Source organism: Abrus precatorius, unplaced genomic scaffold, assembly GCF_003935025.1.
Source record: "Abrus precatorius isolate BTA unplaced genomic scaffold, Abrus_2018 Scaffold9, whole genome shotgun sequence".
NCBI classification, from domain to species: Eukaryota; Viridiplantae; Streptophyta; class Magnoliopsida; order Fabales; family Fabaceae; genus Abrus; species Abrus precatorius.
In genome coordinates, this window is record NW_020874439.1 from 23565100 (window position 1) to 23582619 (window position 17520).

Below are 17520 nucleotides of genomic sequence, written 5' to 3' on the forward strand. Positions count from 1 at the left end.
TGTCATTTAAATACTTTCCTCTTAATTCTATGAGACTGTGACCATAGGATTTGGGAAAAGTCAAATATACATTTTAATTTCACAATGCAAATAATGCTCAAGTGCTATAAATTATTCAAGTTTTTTTAATAATATTCGTTCCATTTAGACAAGTGTTTTATCATAAGCATTATTTAATGTGTGTTTAGAAGACTTAGAATTATGACTATAAGATAAAAATTACAACTAACAAACATAAAATAAGTGTGAATATATAAACATTTAAATGCAAGTACAATCCAAAAGCGTTATTAATTGGTATCAAGGTTAGTGCATTTACCACAAGAAACAAAACTCTAGGATAAAAGTTATCTGCTGCTGGGCATGAAAAGATTGAGGATTTCCAGATAAAAGAGAAGTGAGAAACCAAGAAAGGTAGAAAACAGCTTCATGAAGTAAAAGTGCACTCTGTTAGATGAGTATGCATGTATACGTGCAAACTTGGACGTGAGAGACTTTTACCCCACTAAACATTTGGGGAAAAAGTATTTAAAAAAACAGAGAAAGAAAAAGTACATCTTATTAACCAAAATGTTAAAAAACTAGATTCTTCACAGAACTACTTTATTGGTCAGCTTTTCAAACAAATCCCCAAGGAAGATTACCATTCCCGATTATAAACCGTCTTATGATTAGAGAATGTTAGAATGGAAAATAATTACTCAGAGAAGAAATATATTTTTCAAAGTTAAAGAAGCACTTAACAATATTAGAAACCACATTAAAAAATTTATAAACATAAATTTACATAAAAATTAGAACTAATAATGTTGAAGTATTACAAAACTTAAATCTAAACACACACCTAAGCATCAACATGCCCAGCTAGAAGCAAGTCTTGGGTAAGTTGGAACGGTGATGCTAATAGCCAATGCATGCAACTAAACTATTTAGTTTGACTCAACAATCATTGTATCTAAGTGTAAAATAAAGAACTAATCCTAAACAAGGTCACATCAAGAACTAGTGGCCAAAAAAGCTCAACTCTAGAAGATACTAAGAATATAAATTGGTGACAGCATAACCAACAGTAAAAAAAAAAGTGAGATAATTCCAAGTTTCCAATAGACAAAAATAAAAAAACCTGGTAAGACAGCAAAGAAAAGAAAGGACAAACCTTAGAATTGATGTTGTGGATGTTACAGAGAAGGAGAAATCGGAGAAAGAGAAAGCCATTGAATTTGAAGAAGATGGAATGCAAATGCTGATTGATGAACAACTGGAGTTTGGAGCATTGTGGTTAAGTGCAAATAGATAAATAATTTAGGTATTGTAGAATTTAGACCTTTTAAAAAAGTTAGAATGTGAATAATTGGGTATTTAGAACTGCACTAAATGTGTAGTGGGCATACATCAACTGAATGCTGTAATATGCAAATCACAAGTTTGTATGAAATTTTATGGTCAAATGTGAATTTAATACATAGATTATACCTAATAACGTTAAAATAAACATAACGTTAAATTAAACGTACAAGTAATAATTTGCACAGAAATATATAAGGAATACATGAGTGTAAATTTATACAAGTATGCAAATGAAACTTCTTTTGACATGGGTGAGTCTATTTTGACTTCAAAATAATTATTCTTACTTTTCTTTAAATAATTTTTGTAAATTTTTATTAACTAAATGAAAATTTTAAATAAGAAATATAACAGTGACAATATTCAGTCCTCTTAACATGGTGTGTTGAATTTTTTTGCTATCCATAGGAGGGATTTCTTAATCCGTTTTTTATGGCTACCCAACTGTGGAAAAAATTCTGGCACGTCTCAGGCTGGCCTCAGTGACTTTTCAGAGTCTCAGGTTCTGTTTACAATTTATAACTCTTCTTTAAATTCAATTGGGGTTCTGTCTTCTCCATATCTCTCCCAACAAGGCAAGAGGTAAATGGCGTTCAATCCAAAACCATTAACATTAGCCAAATAACCTTAAGAGTATGTGTTCTATAGCAGATTGATATTTCCATAACATCCATGATATGTGCCATTAAAGTAAATTGTACATATGGCTATTTACGTTTGTAAAACTTACATAAATACATTTTTTAAATCATGCAAAGTTAAAGGGTATGTTTACATTTTTGCCTAGGTATAATTTAACTTTCATATATTTATTGATAATCAAAGAAACAGTCTTTGTTCAAACTGAACCCTGATGATGGCTGGAAAAGTAAATTCTATTCCTAGGCAACCTGATTGTATAACTGTGGGAGGAGGAATCAAATACTATTTTAGAAAGGAGGATATGGATTCCTTAAAACTTTATGGTGAAAAAAGTTAATCATTTTGAGTGAATTTGAACTTTTAAATTTAAATTTACTAGAGAAAATTTTATCATTAATAGACAATAAAAAAATAAACTTTTACACACATAAAAAGAATTGTCTATTAAATTTGAAATTAATAGCTCAAATTTGTCTAAACTCGATAAATTCACCACAACGCCAGAGAATATAAATCCTAAAAAGGATGGTTTAAATCAAGTTTAAAGTAGACTGGTTTGATTTGGCAGCAGCATTACAGAGACATCTCTTCTTTGCTTCTTAGTAAATTTTGCACCTTGTTCATAAGATCAAAATGTGAGCCAAATAACTTTTTTTATAAAATCACAAATACCTTTTCACGAGTGTTAATCTTATTTTAGTTGAAAATATACTACATCTGCATGTTAAGGTCAATTTTTCCAGCATAATCTTTTTTGTATATATAAGATTCAAGACCTTACTTATATATATAAACTAAATAACATTTTATGTCAAATATGAAAATAATCATATTCAATAATATCTGCTAGTTGATAGTTTAAATGCAAGTTAATCACTTCACCTTCTATATTAAACAAAGGCGATGGTCTTGTATACCCTAAAGAAGCTATAACACTAGAAGTGAAAACACATAATCATATGGCATGCTAGCTAGGCAATGAGACAGACAGAGTTTCCCTAGACTGATAGTGCTAGGTACTAGGTATTAACCTACAAAGCTGGAATCCAAAATCACAATGAACACCTACACTAATAAAGTCGAGATTCTTACCTTCATAAAATAAAATAACTACTACTCATAGTAAACTAACAACAAAGCAGGAGGATATTATATTTTTCTAAACACTCTCATCATACTCAATAAAAATATTAAATAAAATAGTTCTCTCCTTAAAAAATGAGAACAAATTAAGAAACTAAAGATTTTATAATTTATCATTTCTCTTTTACTTTTTTCATGGTCATGTATGTTTGTCAAGTCTCAAAACTTCCTCTTCTTTTTTATGATGCACTCTTTTGTCCCCTTTCATTTTTTCAAAAATTATAAATTAATTTTATAATTTTCAATAACAAATATTTCGACAAAAATGTTAATATAATTTAAACTAATTTATACATACACCCTAAATTAGTTCTTTCTAACTTTAAATTAATGAAATATATTAAGAAAAGTTTGTGAGCTGTGACACACTGTGGCATGAAGACATGTGAATCATTTCAGTGATGTACTTAACTTTAGAGTCTGGTGTGGTTCCAACCAAAGTCTACATGCTTTTTCCTAGTTCAGTATTCTGTTCCTCTGCCTCCACGGTCACTTTCTCTTGACCCACAATATTCAGCTTCATATGAAACCAATGCAAAGAACCGAACCACTATAACCAGTCTTTGCCAGAGAAACTCCATTTCTCTCTCATCAGTGACCCCAATAATCTCAAAACCACTGCCATGGACCTCCCTGGCCACAAATTCTTCCAAGCTCCATCTACATTGGTACCACATGGGGTAAAGATCCTACATTTAATTAATGTCTTTAAGCTTAAATTCTTGTGGTTCTGTTTTCATTTCTCACTCATTTTTCTTCTTCCTTTTTTGTGATTCAGGAATCACTCACTGAGAGCAACATGAGCTTGTATGGGAAAAGCAAAGACAACCCTTTTGTAGATGCATTCCCTGACCCACTTTGCAAGTTAAATTTAAAAGAGACTTCTGAGTTTGTGAAGTCATTTCCAATGTCAAATGGTAATGCTGAAAACAGAGAACAGTCTGTTTCACAACAGAGGAGATTAGAGGCTCCTTCAACACCTGGTAGACCCGTTTTTAGCTTTAGTTCTTCTGGTGTTGGAAGAAACCTTCCAAGAAAGAGTTTCCCTTCCAAATGGGATGATGCAGAGAAATGGCTCATGAACAGTTCATGCAATGACTCACCAGCTCATAACAACACTTTGAAAGCCTCAAACATCACAAACAAACAACAATGTGATAACCTTAAGCGACAAATTGAGGATTTCTCGGAGAAATCAAGGGTCACAGAAGAAAGGGTGTCCAAAGCTGTCCAAAACTTTCAGTGGTCTTCATCTTTGGACCACCACCATAACACATTCAGCGCTTTCAATGGGATCACAGACATTGTACTAAAAGGTGGGTTCACAATCTTAACTTCAAAAATTGACCTTTACCCTTGTTTGGTGTTTCCCTTGGCTTCTTTATTTATTTATTTATATTTACTTTCCAATCTACCCTTTTAGTAATCGTTATCAATATCATCTTGTGTCTTTTCCCTTTTGTCTTTATTATTATATTCCAAACTTTTTCCTAACTTTCATGGACTTTATAGGTTGAAGAATGAAGATTCAAAATTTTCATAGGTTACTGTTTCCTTGTATTCTAAGCTGTTGAACGCTGCGTAACTTGTGTTGATACTGTTGCAACTTATAACATAAGCTGATATCATACATAAAAAATGGGAAGAGAACCTAAATTGCTTATCCTATTAGAAAATGAATAATATAAACAGTTCACAATTTTACTCTCATAACAATTTAACAATTTGTTGACATATAGTGAATTGCAATGCAGATAAGTTCACAGACAGCATAGAGCCTATTTTGCCAAATTTGAGATATTCAGAACCAGCTAAAGAAGGGTTCTTGTTTAGAAACCAAGGTGGGGAAGCAATGCAAGATGCTTGCACAGAAGTTGTTGAACACAGAGATGTTGGGACAGAGATGACTCCAATGGGAAGTTCCACAACTTCAAGATGCCACACCCCATTTAAGAGTTCATCACCTGCACGTCATAACACTCCTGCAAGTAGGTCAGGACCATTGGCTTTGGCTAACAACACCAACAGCACTGCTTGCAGTCTCGATGTTATTCAGCTTGAGGAGTGCCATTTTTCTAAGCTTCAACTAGGATCACAGTATGATTTAGTCACTTCAAATTGGAGCTCGAGTGAAGAGGAAGAGAAGGAAATATCAAAAAGTTTGAGGCATAATGCAAGCCAGAAAGCTGATTCAGACTGCATTGCTGCTACATGGGAAGAAGAGGAGAAGACCAAGTGTTGTCTTAGGTAACTAAACCTTAAAGTTTCAGCATATTCTAGTTATTTATGGTCATTTTTCACTTCTTTTTTTAAAAATTTATGTACTATTAATATAATTATAAAAAATATTTTAAACAAAAATTATTTAAATAGAAGTAATAATAAACACTTAAAAATAAAATACACACTCTCATTTGATATGATATGTGTATGGCTAGAAGCCTAGAACTGAACAATGATTTGAGGTGTTGCAGGTATCAAAGAGAAGAAGCAAAAATCCAAGCTTGGGTAAACCTCCAGAGTGCTAAAGCAGAAGCCCGGTCAAGAAAGCTTGAGGTATTTCATTCCAAATCCTTTTTCTAGTGAGTTATGCTTGGTTTGACACGGTAGGAGTCCTACTGATATACTTTTTAATACACTTATTCATTAATTAAAATATATTAAAAATTTAAAAATATTAGGAAGAATAGAAATGAAACTGGGGAGTTTTATGATTTTTACAACATTTTAGTTAACAATTAAAAATGTATTAATAATTAAGAATGTATTAAAAAGAATAAATAAAAAACTCTGTTATTAACATTTCTACATTTCTCTTGTAATACATAATACTTTGAACTTAACTAATTATAAAGTTTCTCAAAAAAAATACACTTTTTAGTATGAAAATATAATGTTAATTATATTTAACAGCTTAAAAACAATATTGTTAAAATTAATTTTATTTGACTTTAAACTATTCAAACAAGTAGTAGTTGACCAGCTAGCTAATCGTAGCTTAACCCATAACCATTCTCTTAAGTTTTTGTACAAGTTATCCTCTAATATAGGGCTGCAATATGCTTAAAAAAAAATTAATTTCCATTTTGTTGGTATTTGGAATTAGGTAGTAGACTACTTGCTGTTAGCATTGAAATTTGAAATATAATAATTTGTATGTACAAGTTATGATGACTGAAACCTTACTCTGTTGCAAGCAATTTGAACAGTTTGTAAGGGTAGATTGCTGTGAAATGCACATGCTATACTGAACAATATCGAAACCCAAGACTAATTTGTAAGACTATGTTGACAATGTATACCACTTTTATACATTAGCTTCTGCTATGAACTTTTGACTACAATTGAATGCCTTGCCGGGCATGTTGTTGCCCTATTTTCTCGAGCCACCCCTAACCCATTGATTCCACTATTATAATACTAGTCATTTTCTTGACCAGTCCATGCTCCTCGTCTCAATCAAATACATCTCTATCTTCATGTTTCACTCTTTCACAAGAAAAAGGTTTAAACCCACAAGTAATAATGGTCATAGGAGAATATTATGTTAAATTATTAGGGAGAACATGTGTGGTGTGAACGTTTTTCATTTAGAAATTCGTGAGAAACTTGTAGTCGAGTCAACTTGAATATTAAATTTTAAGAAATATTAAACAATATATTAAAATCATAAGCTAAAAAATTTAAAGCAACTTTTTTTAATATATATATTAATACATTATTTATATTATTTTTAATGTAATTTTAAATAAAATATACTAGTTAATGATTATAACGATTCTCGTTCTGAATAATACGTTAAGCTATTTAGCTCAGAATGTTGACATATTATGTGAGAATGTGAAAAATGTTTGTGAATAATGATAATGTTAATGTTATTCTTTTTCCTTTACTATTATTATTATTATTCTTTGGTTTGAGTATCACTTTTTTTTCATAGTTTGATTGTGGATAGGAAATCAATCTACTACTCTATCCAAACCATAATAATAACAAATTCCGACAGGCATATTGTCTTTTTCAACTTCTGTACCATTATTTTAATTTAATGTATGTCTACCGATACAACAAAAAATTTATATATAATAATTTTTTTATTAAAACTGCTAGAATTTAATCTTTTATTGTATACTTATGGACATACATTAAAAAATTCTGTTTTAAATTGTTTCTAAGTTTACAAAAGCAGAGAAAACATAAATACGTTAGCTCACTTGGTAAGATACCATGAGAAATAGCTGAATATAAAGATCAGATAAGAACATTGTACGATAGGCTTTTATTTTAATTTATAATTAATGCAGCAAAGTAGATGCATCGTGTTATCTTATTTTGATTGTTCTTAACTTAGACCCTTTTGTAGGAAAAAATTCATATCAGAGAATATGATAAAATAAGTTTATAAAATAGACTTGTCATATCTTATTAGTGAAATAAATGCTAAAAGTTAAATAAGTTTTACCAAACGAGCCCTAGATAGATTACACATTGAAATTTCATAATCATATCATGGAAACTAAGTTTATGGTAGTGAAAATATTGCTTAGGTGAAAATACAAAAGATGAGATCAAACCTGGAAGAGAAGTTGATGAAGAGGATGTCAATAGTTCACAGGAAAGCTGAGGATTGGAGAGCAACAGCAAGACAACAACATTTGGACCAAATCCACAAGGCCACTGAACAAGCTCAAAAGATGATCCATAAACATAACACTCAATTTTCGAGGCCCAGTTCATGCGGTTGTTTCCCTTGCCATAACAAGTAACAATCATCATTAGACATTAAATATAGGGTGTGGTTAGGAATGCATAAAGAGACTTGTTAAGGAATTAAGAATAAAAAAATTAGTATATCAAAGGTTTAAAATGCTTTATATTTTATTTTCTTATTTTTATTTTTGAACTATTAACTAATTCCAAAAAATGTCCATTAGCATTTACTTAAATATATAATAGAGCTACAATGATCACTTAAAACTTGCCTTGCATATTTTCATCCCCCAAATAATAACTTTGTGACATAATTTCCCATTTTAATATTTTTTAAAAATAAAACATTTTCACAATTCTTATAAGCAACAAATTTTTAGTGTCACTTGTACAAAGCTAAGAAGAGATGCAAATGAGTTAAGCTATTAAATTATTGAGTTTAGCTTATTAAATCTTCAGCTAAATTTGTTTACTTTTAAATGAATAAGTATAAGCTTAAAGTTAAGCTTGATTATTTAAATGAGTCATATTTAAATTTGTTAATAATTTATAAGTAGTTTGCATATACATGCATACTTTGATCATTATAATTTTATTTATTATATTTATTTGAGATTTATAAATTTTTTATTGTTATTATTTTTTATTATTTATCTAATTTTAATTTGAGTTATATTTTAAACAAAAATCATAGTTTTTTAAAATACTATTTTCGAAATAAAGTTTTTATCTTTAATGTTAAGCCATTTTCATATAAATGAAATTAATTTTATTATAATTTTACTTTACTTTTTAACATAAAAAAAATTCATTAAATACTAAATAAAAAAAATCATAAACAAGTCAACGAGTGAACTACAAATTTTCAAATTATAAACCAAATCATGCTCAAACTTTAAATTTAACTTATTTAAATAAATTAATTAATGTTAAACATTTTATTTTGACAAAAGAAACTTGAAGTTGTAATACCTTAACTCATTTTTACCAGAACTCATGGAAGTGCAGAATACTGCTGAAACCTGAAAATTACACGGGGAAAGTGACATGGTTTTTGTTGTGTTTTGCGCTTGTTCCGATGCTTGTGTCGTTTTGTGTTTGGACTGGGAACTCGAAAAACACAAAATTGGGTAGTAAACAATAAAGGGTATCATGCTTTATAGATTTCTCAACCACAAGATTGTGTAAACCCAACACAGCGATTCCCTGCCTCTGCCAAACAGAGATGCGTGTAGTAAACTATATCTTGTGTCAATAATGCGACATGGGGTCACATATTCCAACCCTTTAGTTTACTCTGTTTTTTGGTCAGAAAATAACGTAATTACGTCAACTTCGATTAAGGTTGTTAAATGGTTCTTTTGTTTAGGCTCATAAGTTAAATGGTTTGGTATTTAAGTTACCCAATTTATATAAGAACAACTCGTGGATGGAAGAGAAGTAATTTTGTGAGGTACATCATATCATATATGGTTACTTGTAATGTATTTCATTCGTTCTCATACAATTCCATTGTTGAGAGAACTTTTACTTTCTATCTTTCTTCTTTTTTGGCATACTCTTCCTTCTTTCATTTGCCTTTTTCTTGTATCACTTTTTTTTGTCTTACATAATACCAAATGAAGCCTAGAAGTCAGCAATCCAATGGCTTTTTCACTGGCCCTGTGAGATTTTACTATAAGTAAATCAATTACTCTAATATTTTATGAAGGAAATGTTAATCAAAAAATAAATGCAATATTTTTTGGAAAACTTTTTGATAATTAATAGGATTATAAAGAAAATATTATAGAAGATTTTAAAGTAATTCTCAACTGTAGCCTGATAACACGAAGAGGATTATGCTAACATTACTATTAACACCAATCGTAATTTCAATATATGATCAGCTGAAGCATATAAGTATTTATTATATTATTTATTTTCAATATAATAAATACGTTTTAATAAAATTTTATCATTTTTAAATTTCTAAAATTATTTTGAAGGTCGAAGTTAACAAACAGTGATAACACATTTTTCTAATAAATTCATGTAAATCCAACTAAATAACTCAAGTCTATTGAAAAAAGTATGTTGCTAATAAATTGGCAATGGGAATTATTAGGTTTGAAAAGTATTTTTTATTGAATTAAAAAGAAATATCCTTTGCATCTTGCACATTCAAAATGCAACTATAACTTACAACAAATTTATTCATCGAGTAAACAATAAAGGGACTATTTTCTCTAAGCACAAAATCCATCAATGTTAAATATCTATTGGATACCCCCAAATTGAAGGAAACAAAATTGAACTAGGACTCAGTCACGGAACTCATCCATGAATTTTTTATGGAACTCTGTCAAGCGGGTGACAATGGCTGGTATCTTCTCTTCTGGAGGCAAAATGGTGCACCTAAAATGCCATGTTCCAGGAACCTTCCAAGACACAACAATTTAACAATAAAATCAGTTAATCAATAAAAAAAAAGGATGGAAAATGCAACTTAATTGGAATCAATCATCAATTTTGTTGATCAATCAATCACTGCATAAATTTAGGTAAATGCTAACATGTCCTACCGTGATTTCTAACACATGTCTAATGTAATTTTCAAGAACAACCCTTTACTTTTTTATTCCTCAAGAATATTGGTTAACAAGACCAATAAATTTTTGTCATGTTAAATTAAGAGAAAGGTGGTTACAATAAGATCAGTATATAAACTAACCTGTCCAAAACCAGAACCAGGAACAACAACAACTCCTGTGGCATTAAGCAAGCGTTTACAATAGAAGGCATCAGGTGCTGTATTTGCAGCCCCTGCAGCTTGGATAGCTTTTTCGGGCAGGCAAATTCGGGGGAACAGATACATTGCTCCTTCAGCTTTGTTGCATGTTACACCCTCTAAATTGTTGAAAGCATCTTCCAGTGTCTGTTGAGAATAAAGAGCAAAAGAAAGTAAGCAAAAAGTTGGTAAAGGGTTTTAGTTGTGGTGGAAAGGGGTAGCAGAATTTGTAAATTTGAGTAGCTGTGATTAGTTCATAGTGTAGGAGAGTCCCTTCTAAAATGAACCTTAGAAAAGTTTATGGAGCCCCCAAAAAAAGTACACCATCAAATGAAGCTAATCCAATTCAAACTTTCTTTGAGGACAAGGAAGAGTACCTCAGAAATGTTCTAAAATATTATGAAACATTTTTAAACCACTCTTGGTTGTGTTTACTGTCTCAAATTATTTCATATGTTACTAACCTTTGCACGTCTAGCAAGGGACGCCAAAATATTCCCCTTCTCAGCCATGAATGACTCATAGGACTCGTCTCCAACCTGTTGACATCCATCAAATAAAAATAATTATGTTCAATATTTCGTACCAATCTTATCATGGTCAGAATTATGTTCGATGTTCATTTAACTACACAAACTAAAGAATTATATCCCAAAGGGTTAACCTTAGGTGGACTCATGACCAAGCTTGCAAGAATTTGACCAGAGATATTAGAACAAAGGTTCACAGATGCCACTTTATATATTTGTTCCCTCACTTCTGGAGAAAACCCAGTCACCTCCATGTAACCTCCTCGTTTCCCACACTCGCCATGATAGCCTTAGGATAATGAGAAAGGTATCTTCCATCAGTACGGATCAACTCTTACAATAAATGTCTATGCACACTTCTATAATAAATTAATTGTTGTACCAACTTACCTTTGGAGACTGACTGAAAAGATACTAAGGTGATATCTTTGTCACCATATCCCATGGACCGAGATACCTTCTTGAAAGAGTGAAATTTCTTCTCAGGAACATAAACATTTTCTTGATATACCTTCAAAATGAATTCCGTGAATCAGAGAAGTATTATAACAAATAAGCTTCAAACAAAACAGTAGCTTCCGGCATATTTTTTGACATTAAAAAATGTTCAGATCCAATCTAATAGCAGTCATTTCTAAGTTTTGTGAACATCAACACATTTAAAATCAATGTAATTGAATATCTAAGATTTTCAAGAACAATCCAATTACCTCATCGGCTAAAAGAACCAGACCTTCTTGCTTGCAAAATTCTACTATATCCCGCTGATTTTCCTCAGCAAGAACCTGGAAGCATGACAGAAAATCCACACTATTAAATTTAATCAACAAAGCTTCACATTATAAGCAGTAAGCATCCTCCTACATTAAGGATGCAACTTAATTAAGTGTTCATTCAATTTTATCACATGAGAGCCTATGTCAAAAACTTGACCATAAAGCTCACCGAAATAAACTAAAAAGAACTTATTTTGATAAGCTTTACCAAAGCAAGCATCTTGTTGAAATAAAATAAAAGGAGCCTATTGAATTCATATGTCATTTTTGTAAACTCAAATAACCTCCACATATGTACTTCTAAACAACAATAACAGAAGCCTTATCCCACTGTGAATAAGCTCTTCTAAACATCCTCTAAAGTTACACAATTCTTTGCAGCTCACCTGCCCTGTTGGATTGCCAGGATTTATAACAACTAAAGCCCTAACATTGATGCCCTTAGACTTGGCGGCCTCCAATTGCTTCTTTAGTTCTGGTATTTCCAACCCCCAACCAGTAGCTTCATCTAGATAATAAGGTACCTTTAGAAAAAATATATATATCAAAGTTAAGCTGATACTCCAACTCCAACCATTGTAAGTATTGTAAAAGATAGTTCAAATTCAAAGTTTCAAGTGATTGCTAGCCAATCATGCACATAAATATATCAACATATACACCATTTTTCATTATTCCTCTCAAACATAGCCTACAAAATCATCAAAAATGGAGTGCATCTAAACAGTGAGCAAAATTAAATCATGCTTTATGCAATTGTATGAGAAAACATTACCAGGGAGCCACCATGGAGGGCAATTGAGGCTGAGTACAGAGGATACTGAGGGATGGGACACAGAATACCATCACTTTCTGATCTAATGAGTAATTGCATCATGTTATGGACCTGAAAACAGAGAAATTATACTCTTTAAAAATTAAAACATACTAGATTTTAAATGAAATACACTGCCAGCATTTAAAACCAAATAGAAAACATAAAAAGCAAAGCAGAAACATACTGCTGGGCTTGCACCATCTGTCATGAAAATGTCATCAGGATTGGCAGGAAAACCATCACGATCTTGAATTCCAGCAGCTATTGTATCACGCAAGCCCTTGACACCCTGACATGGAAATAAGAAATATTTCATGGCCATGCCGCTATATAGCAAAAGAAATAAACCAAAATTGATAATCCAATCAATACCTGACTATGACTATAGGCACCAGTTGCTCTTCCAGGAATCTGATCCACAATCTGCCAAGCTCGTTCTATTGCATCAGCGCTGCAATATGCCAAAGAGCAACTTAGACCAAATCATCAGTAACAAAAGCAACTTTGAGTTTGTTCCACAGGATAGAATACAGCATTTCAAAACTGGATTAAAAATAACATTGACAAATTTAAATTTAATTTGCATCCTTTCATTTAATATCTTCATCTTAGTTCTGTACTCATAGGCTTTGAGGAAAGTCAACTATATATCACAATCAAATTGAAAATAGTGTTCCTAGACCATCACTAGTTAGTTACACCAGCTACTGTGGGCATACGATTTCAGATCTAAGACATTTGTTCTGTCCATAAAAACATTAAGAAAGTTTTTTGTTTCACTATGATTAGTTATCTAGGTGCTGCAACTTTTTTTTTTTAATCCCAGTACCTGAACAAACCCTGTGTTTCACTTTTGTCCAAAATAGCTGGATGATCACATAATGCAAGAACCTGAAAGAGTGAGATGGTCATAATAAGCATTGCTGAATTTGTATTAGGTTTGTGAGATACACAGCAGAGAATTACAAGAAGTAAACCTCTCGGAAAAAAGTTATTGGAGACTGGCCAAGAGACTGAGGATTTCCAATGTTGCAGTAAAGTATCTATTTTCAGATAAAAGAAAAGTGAGTGAGGGGAAAAACACAAATAAAAAGTAGAATAACAGCTTCATGAAGTGGAAGTGCAGAATGTCACATGTGAAATTGCGAATATGTGTCCAACCTTGGAGGTGGCAGGAAAAATTACAGATAGACTTTAGCCCCCAAAACTTTCATGGGAGGAAAAAGATTTTAAAATAAAAACAAACAAAAGAAAATTGCATCATATATTTATCTCTTGTCGTCTTGAAAGTGAGTTCCTAAGCAAAAATGATTAATATCTATCCCACAGAATTGATTCATTTCATTGGTCAGTTTTTCAAACAAAAATCTCCAGGGAAGATTCCCCATTCCAATTACAAACTTTTTATGATTACAGAGATGTCATGTAGCAGTATGACATTGTGACCATGTGACCGGGAGTTCACAGGTGAGTCGTGGAATCAAACTATTGCAAGTGCAAGGTAAGGGTGTCTACTATAGCCCCACACAGCGGGTCTGTCCACAGACACCACACTTATCAGGAGCTTTACAGCACCTGGGTCAAAATCCCAAAGAGTTCTACCAAGAAGATACGAAGCTAGAAAAGAAAAGTACCTCTTCAAATGAATGAGAGCCTGGATTGGCCTGTAAATCTTTTTGCAAATTCTGCAGCATTAGGACATTGTAAGCTCAGAGTACTATAATAATTACCCATAGAAAATTCTGAAGTGATAATTGTCAAACTTTAAACAATAAATATAACTTCATTTTGAAGCTAAATTCCAATAAAATCCGCACTGTTAATTAGTCATTTAACAGATATTTTGTCGCTGCAAGGTATAAAATGTATGTATCTTGCAATGAACCAATAATAGAATACTGTTTCAATGATTGACCTGATTGTAAAATGTACAGCCGTATCACAGTACCTGGGCAAGTGTAACAATCTCTCCTCTAACTGCATACTCACATTTCAGAACCTAGACAACAAACAACCACAGTTTCAAATAAGCAATTGAAGTGTAAAAATTGCTGACATCGTAACCAACTTGACTGAAAAAAAAAAGGAGAGGAGAGGGGAAAACATTATGACTTACAATCATACTTGATAAATAAAATAAACACTTCTGTCAATAAGAAAAAATAACTTCAATTGTCTAAACCACCCACCCAACTATTAGTTAAACTTTCCTCAATCAGAGGCATAATCTTAACAAAACTCCTATCTCTCGCTACAATTGATTTTACTGATCCCAGGGTGGAACACAAAAAAAGAACCAAACAAAATACTGAATGAAGTATAAAACCAGAGAAATGAGCTATTAGTTCATCATCAATCACCCCTCACAGGACAAAAATCAACGGAGAAAAAGATAAGAGTCAAACCTGAGTCAGATAAAAAAACAATAACAATAATAATTAGCAATCCTTCCGAACCAAAAACAGGATAATTTAATCAAAAGTTGATCCTTCTACAACTAAACACGCCACACATTCACTTTCAAGACACAAACTAAGAAAGAAGAAACGCAGGAACATTGACATCATAGATACCCAGATAAAAAAACAAATCACAAACTTCAAAACTTGCAACTTTAGCTTGCACATAGACAAAAAAACAAAAAATAACAATCCGGGTAGCACCGAAAAGAGAATCGAAGGCGACGCAAACCTTGGGATTGATGTTTTGGACAGTTACAGGGAAAGGGGAATCAGAGGGGGGGGAAGCCATTGAGGAAGAAGCAGTAGAAGAGAAGAAACGAGATGTGGGGAGAGAAGAGATAGAAGGAGGAAGATGATGACGATGATGCTGATAGTGATAGTGATGGCGATGGCGAAGAAGAAGTGAACGGATGAAAACGTGGCTGAATCTGTCTGCAGCGGATTTCCGCATTGTGTGTGGGGCTATAAATAAAGGGAAGGGATTTGATTGTGTGAGATGCGATGTTGGGTGATGCAAAGTCGAAACAAAACACAGAAGAAAGAAGCAACGACCTATGTGTCTTGTTCTTAGCCAACTTTCCACTTTTTCTAACACCCGCCCATTGTATTATGTTTATCAAATTCTTTTTCCCCAATCGATGCATATTTATACCATGTTTTTACTCATTACCCCAACTTACCTTTTTTTTATTATTAATTTTACTTTTATTTTCCATTCCCTCTATTTTTTTGTAAGTTTTTTTTTGCATAAATGAAAATAGTTTTATTGGATAAAATTTTGACGGAAATGTTTTTATTTAATGTTCAAAATAAGTAAAAAATTAGATAATTAATCAATTAAATTCAAACATAAATATTAAATCAGGGTATAGGTGGATAAAAATAAATAAATAATAAAATAACAAAACCTAATAATGAGATAATAGCTTTTAAGGAGAGACATGCTGTAAATAATAATTTTTTTATGAAAACTAATTAATTTATTCATATAAAATAAAAAAAAACTATAAATCGCAAATTTATACTTTATTTGAAAACGTTGTATAGAAATAAAAAAATTATAATTATTAACTTAAAAAACAATTTAATTTTAATACATAATATATTAATAAAAAATATTAATAATTTGTTATCAACATAAAATTCACAATTAAATAATTTTTATATTATTGCTATATATAATTTAAATTATTTTCAAATTAATTATTTATATATATTTTTATATTTCTTAAGACACAAACTTTTTTTTTGTTTATTTATTCATATAAAATTTACAAAAATATTAATTTTTTATATCCTTCCATTAACTTAAAATAGTAATATTTTTAATGTGTATTTATAGCACGTCATAAATTATTAAATTCTTTATATTAAATATTTATAATTATTGTAAAAGTATACATTTAATATTTTTATGATTTTCAGATAATAAATAATTTTTAATAAAATATATTTTAAACTTGTTAACATGTATGGTTAAAACAATTACACTATTTAAATAGTTTTAAAAAATTTATTGTTAAAGAGTAAATAAGTAAATTTAACATTTAATTCTAATAAAATATTTAAATTTGTTGGTCCATCTAATTCTTTTTCTTAACAAAAATAATATTAAATAAATTTATATTTACATATATAAACAATAAGTCTTTGATTACAGCAAAATTTTTCACAAATGATTTTTAAAACTTAACAATTAATATATTTAAAATTATTTTTTAATTAAAATTAAAAAAATAATTAATATTTCTTATAAAAAAACAAATGTTAGTTTTTTGTTTTAATATCTGACGTAAGTAGACTTGTTACGTTTTTTCTTGTTTGCTAATTGCTACTGCTTAGTAAGGAGTAGTTAGTATGTTCTTTTGTTATTTAAGGAGATTCGGACAACTGAAAACACATTAGAGGAATGTTAACAACGTCTAAATACATTTTCTTGATATTAAAATGATTTTTTTCATTGGTTTTATTTTTTTAACTATAAATTTATTAAAAATTGTATAAGTTTTTATAATTTTTAATAAATTTTAATTAATAACTATGGATATATCAAAAACCGTGTTCGGATGATTGCGTCTATTGTTTTTCTTTTAAAAAAGATAAAAAAAAATATAAAAATATTTGGAAAATAAAAATTATTAAAAATAATTTGAAAAATGACTACTTTATCTATTCAAACTTATTATAATATTTATCTTAAAGTTGATTGAATAAGAGACGTGACAATATTTAAAGAAGAGAAAATTCATCAAATAAAATACAAGCCATTGAGCTAGATCTTAAATTTTTGAAACCATGACTAGTTTATATTGTATTTTTTACC

General features: G+C 30.5%; 2 protein-coding genes across 4 annotated transcripts; one reads left to right on the forward strand and one right to left on the reverse strand.

Moving 5' to 3' along the window:
• The first annotated feature begins 3755 nt into the window (after window positions 1–3755).
• Window positions 3756–7898, forward strand: LOC113851059. Its single transcript, XM_027481547.1, has 5 exons — window positions 3756–3812; window positions 3911–4448; window positions 4887–5379; window positions 5607–5688; window positions 7680–7898. The coding sequence occupies exons 1-5, from the start codon at window positions 3756–3758 to the stop codon at window positions 7896–7898; spliced, it is 1389 nt and encodes a 462-aa protein (XP_027337348.1).
• A 2184-nt stretch (window positions 7899–10082) lies between these two features.
• On the reverse strand, window positions 10083–15815 carry LOC113848993 (alanine aminotransferase 2, mitochondrial-like). Of its 3 annotated transcripts, XM_027478495.1 has the most exons (16): window positions 15427–15466; window positions 14684–14734; window positions 14370–14420; window positions 14182–14299; window positions 13713–13778; window positions 13565–13626; window positions 13108–13186; window positions 12920–13024; window positions 12694–12804; window positions 12305–12442; window positions 11853–11927; window positions 11533–11653; window positions 11277–11431; window positions 11077–11151; window positions 10556–10759; window positions 10083–10262 (listed from the first exon to the last, which is right to left on the reverse strand). In XM_027478495.1, the coding sequence occupies exons 4-16, from the start codon at window positions 14182–14184 to the stop codon at window positions 10146–10148; spliced, it is 1311 nt and encodes a 436-aa protein (XP_027334296.1). In that variant the 5' UTR covers window positions 14185–14299; window positions 14370–14420; window positions 14684–14734; window positions 15427–15466; the 3' UTR covers window positions 10083–10145. The 3 variants fall into 3 exon arrangements, with proteins under 3 accessions (XP_027334296.1, XP_027334295.1, XP_027334294.1); XM_027478494.1 differs by lacking the exon at window positions 14182–14299 and having other exon boundaries at window positions 15427–15815; XM_027478493.1 differs by lacking the exon at window positions 14182–14299 and having other exon boundaries at window positions 12896–13024; window positions 15427–15779.
• Between the last annotated feature and the right edge of the window lie 1705 nt (window positions 15816–17520).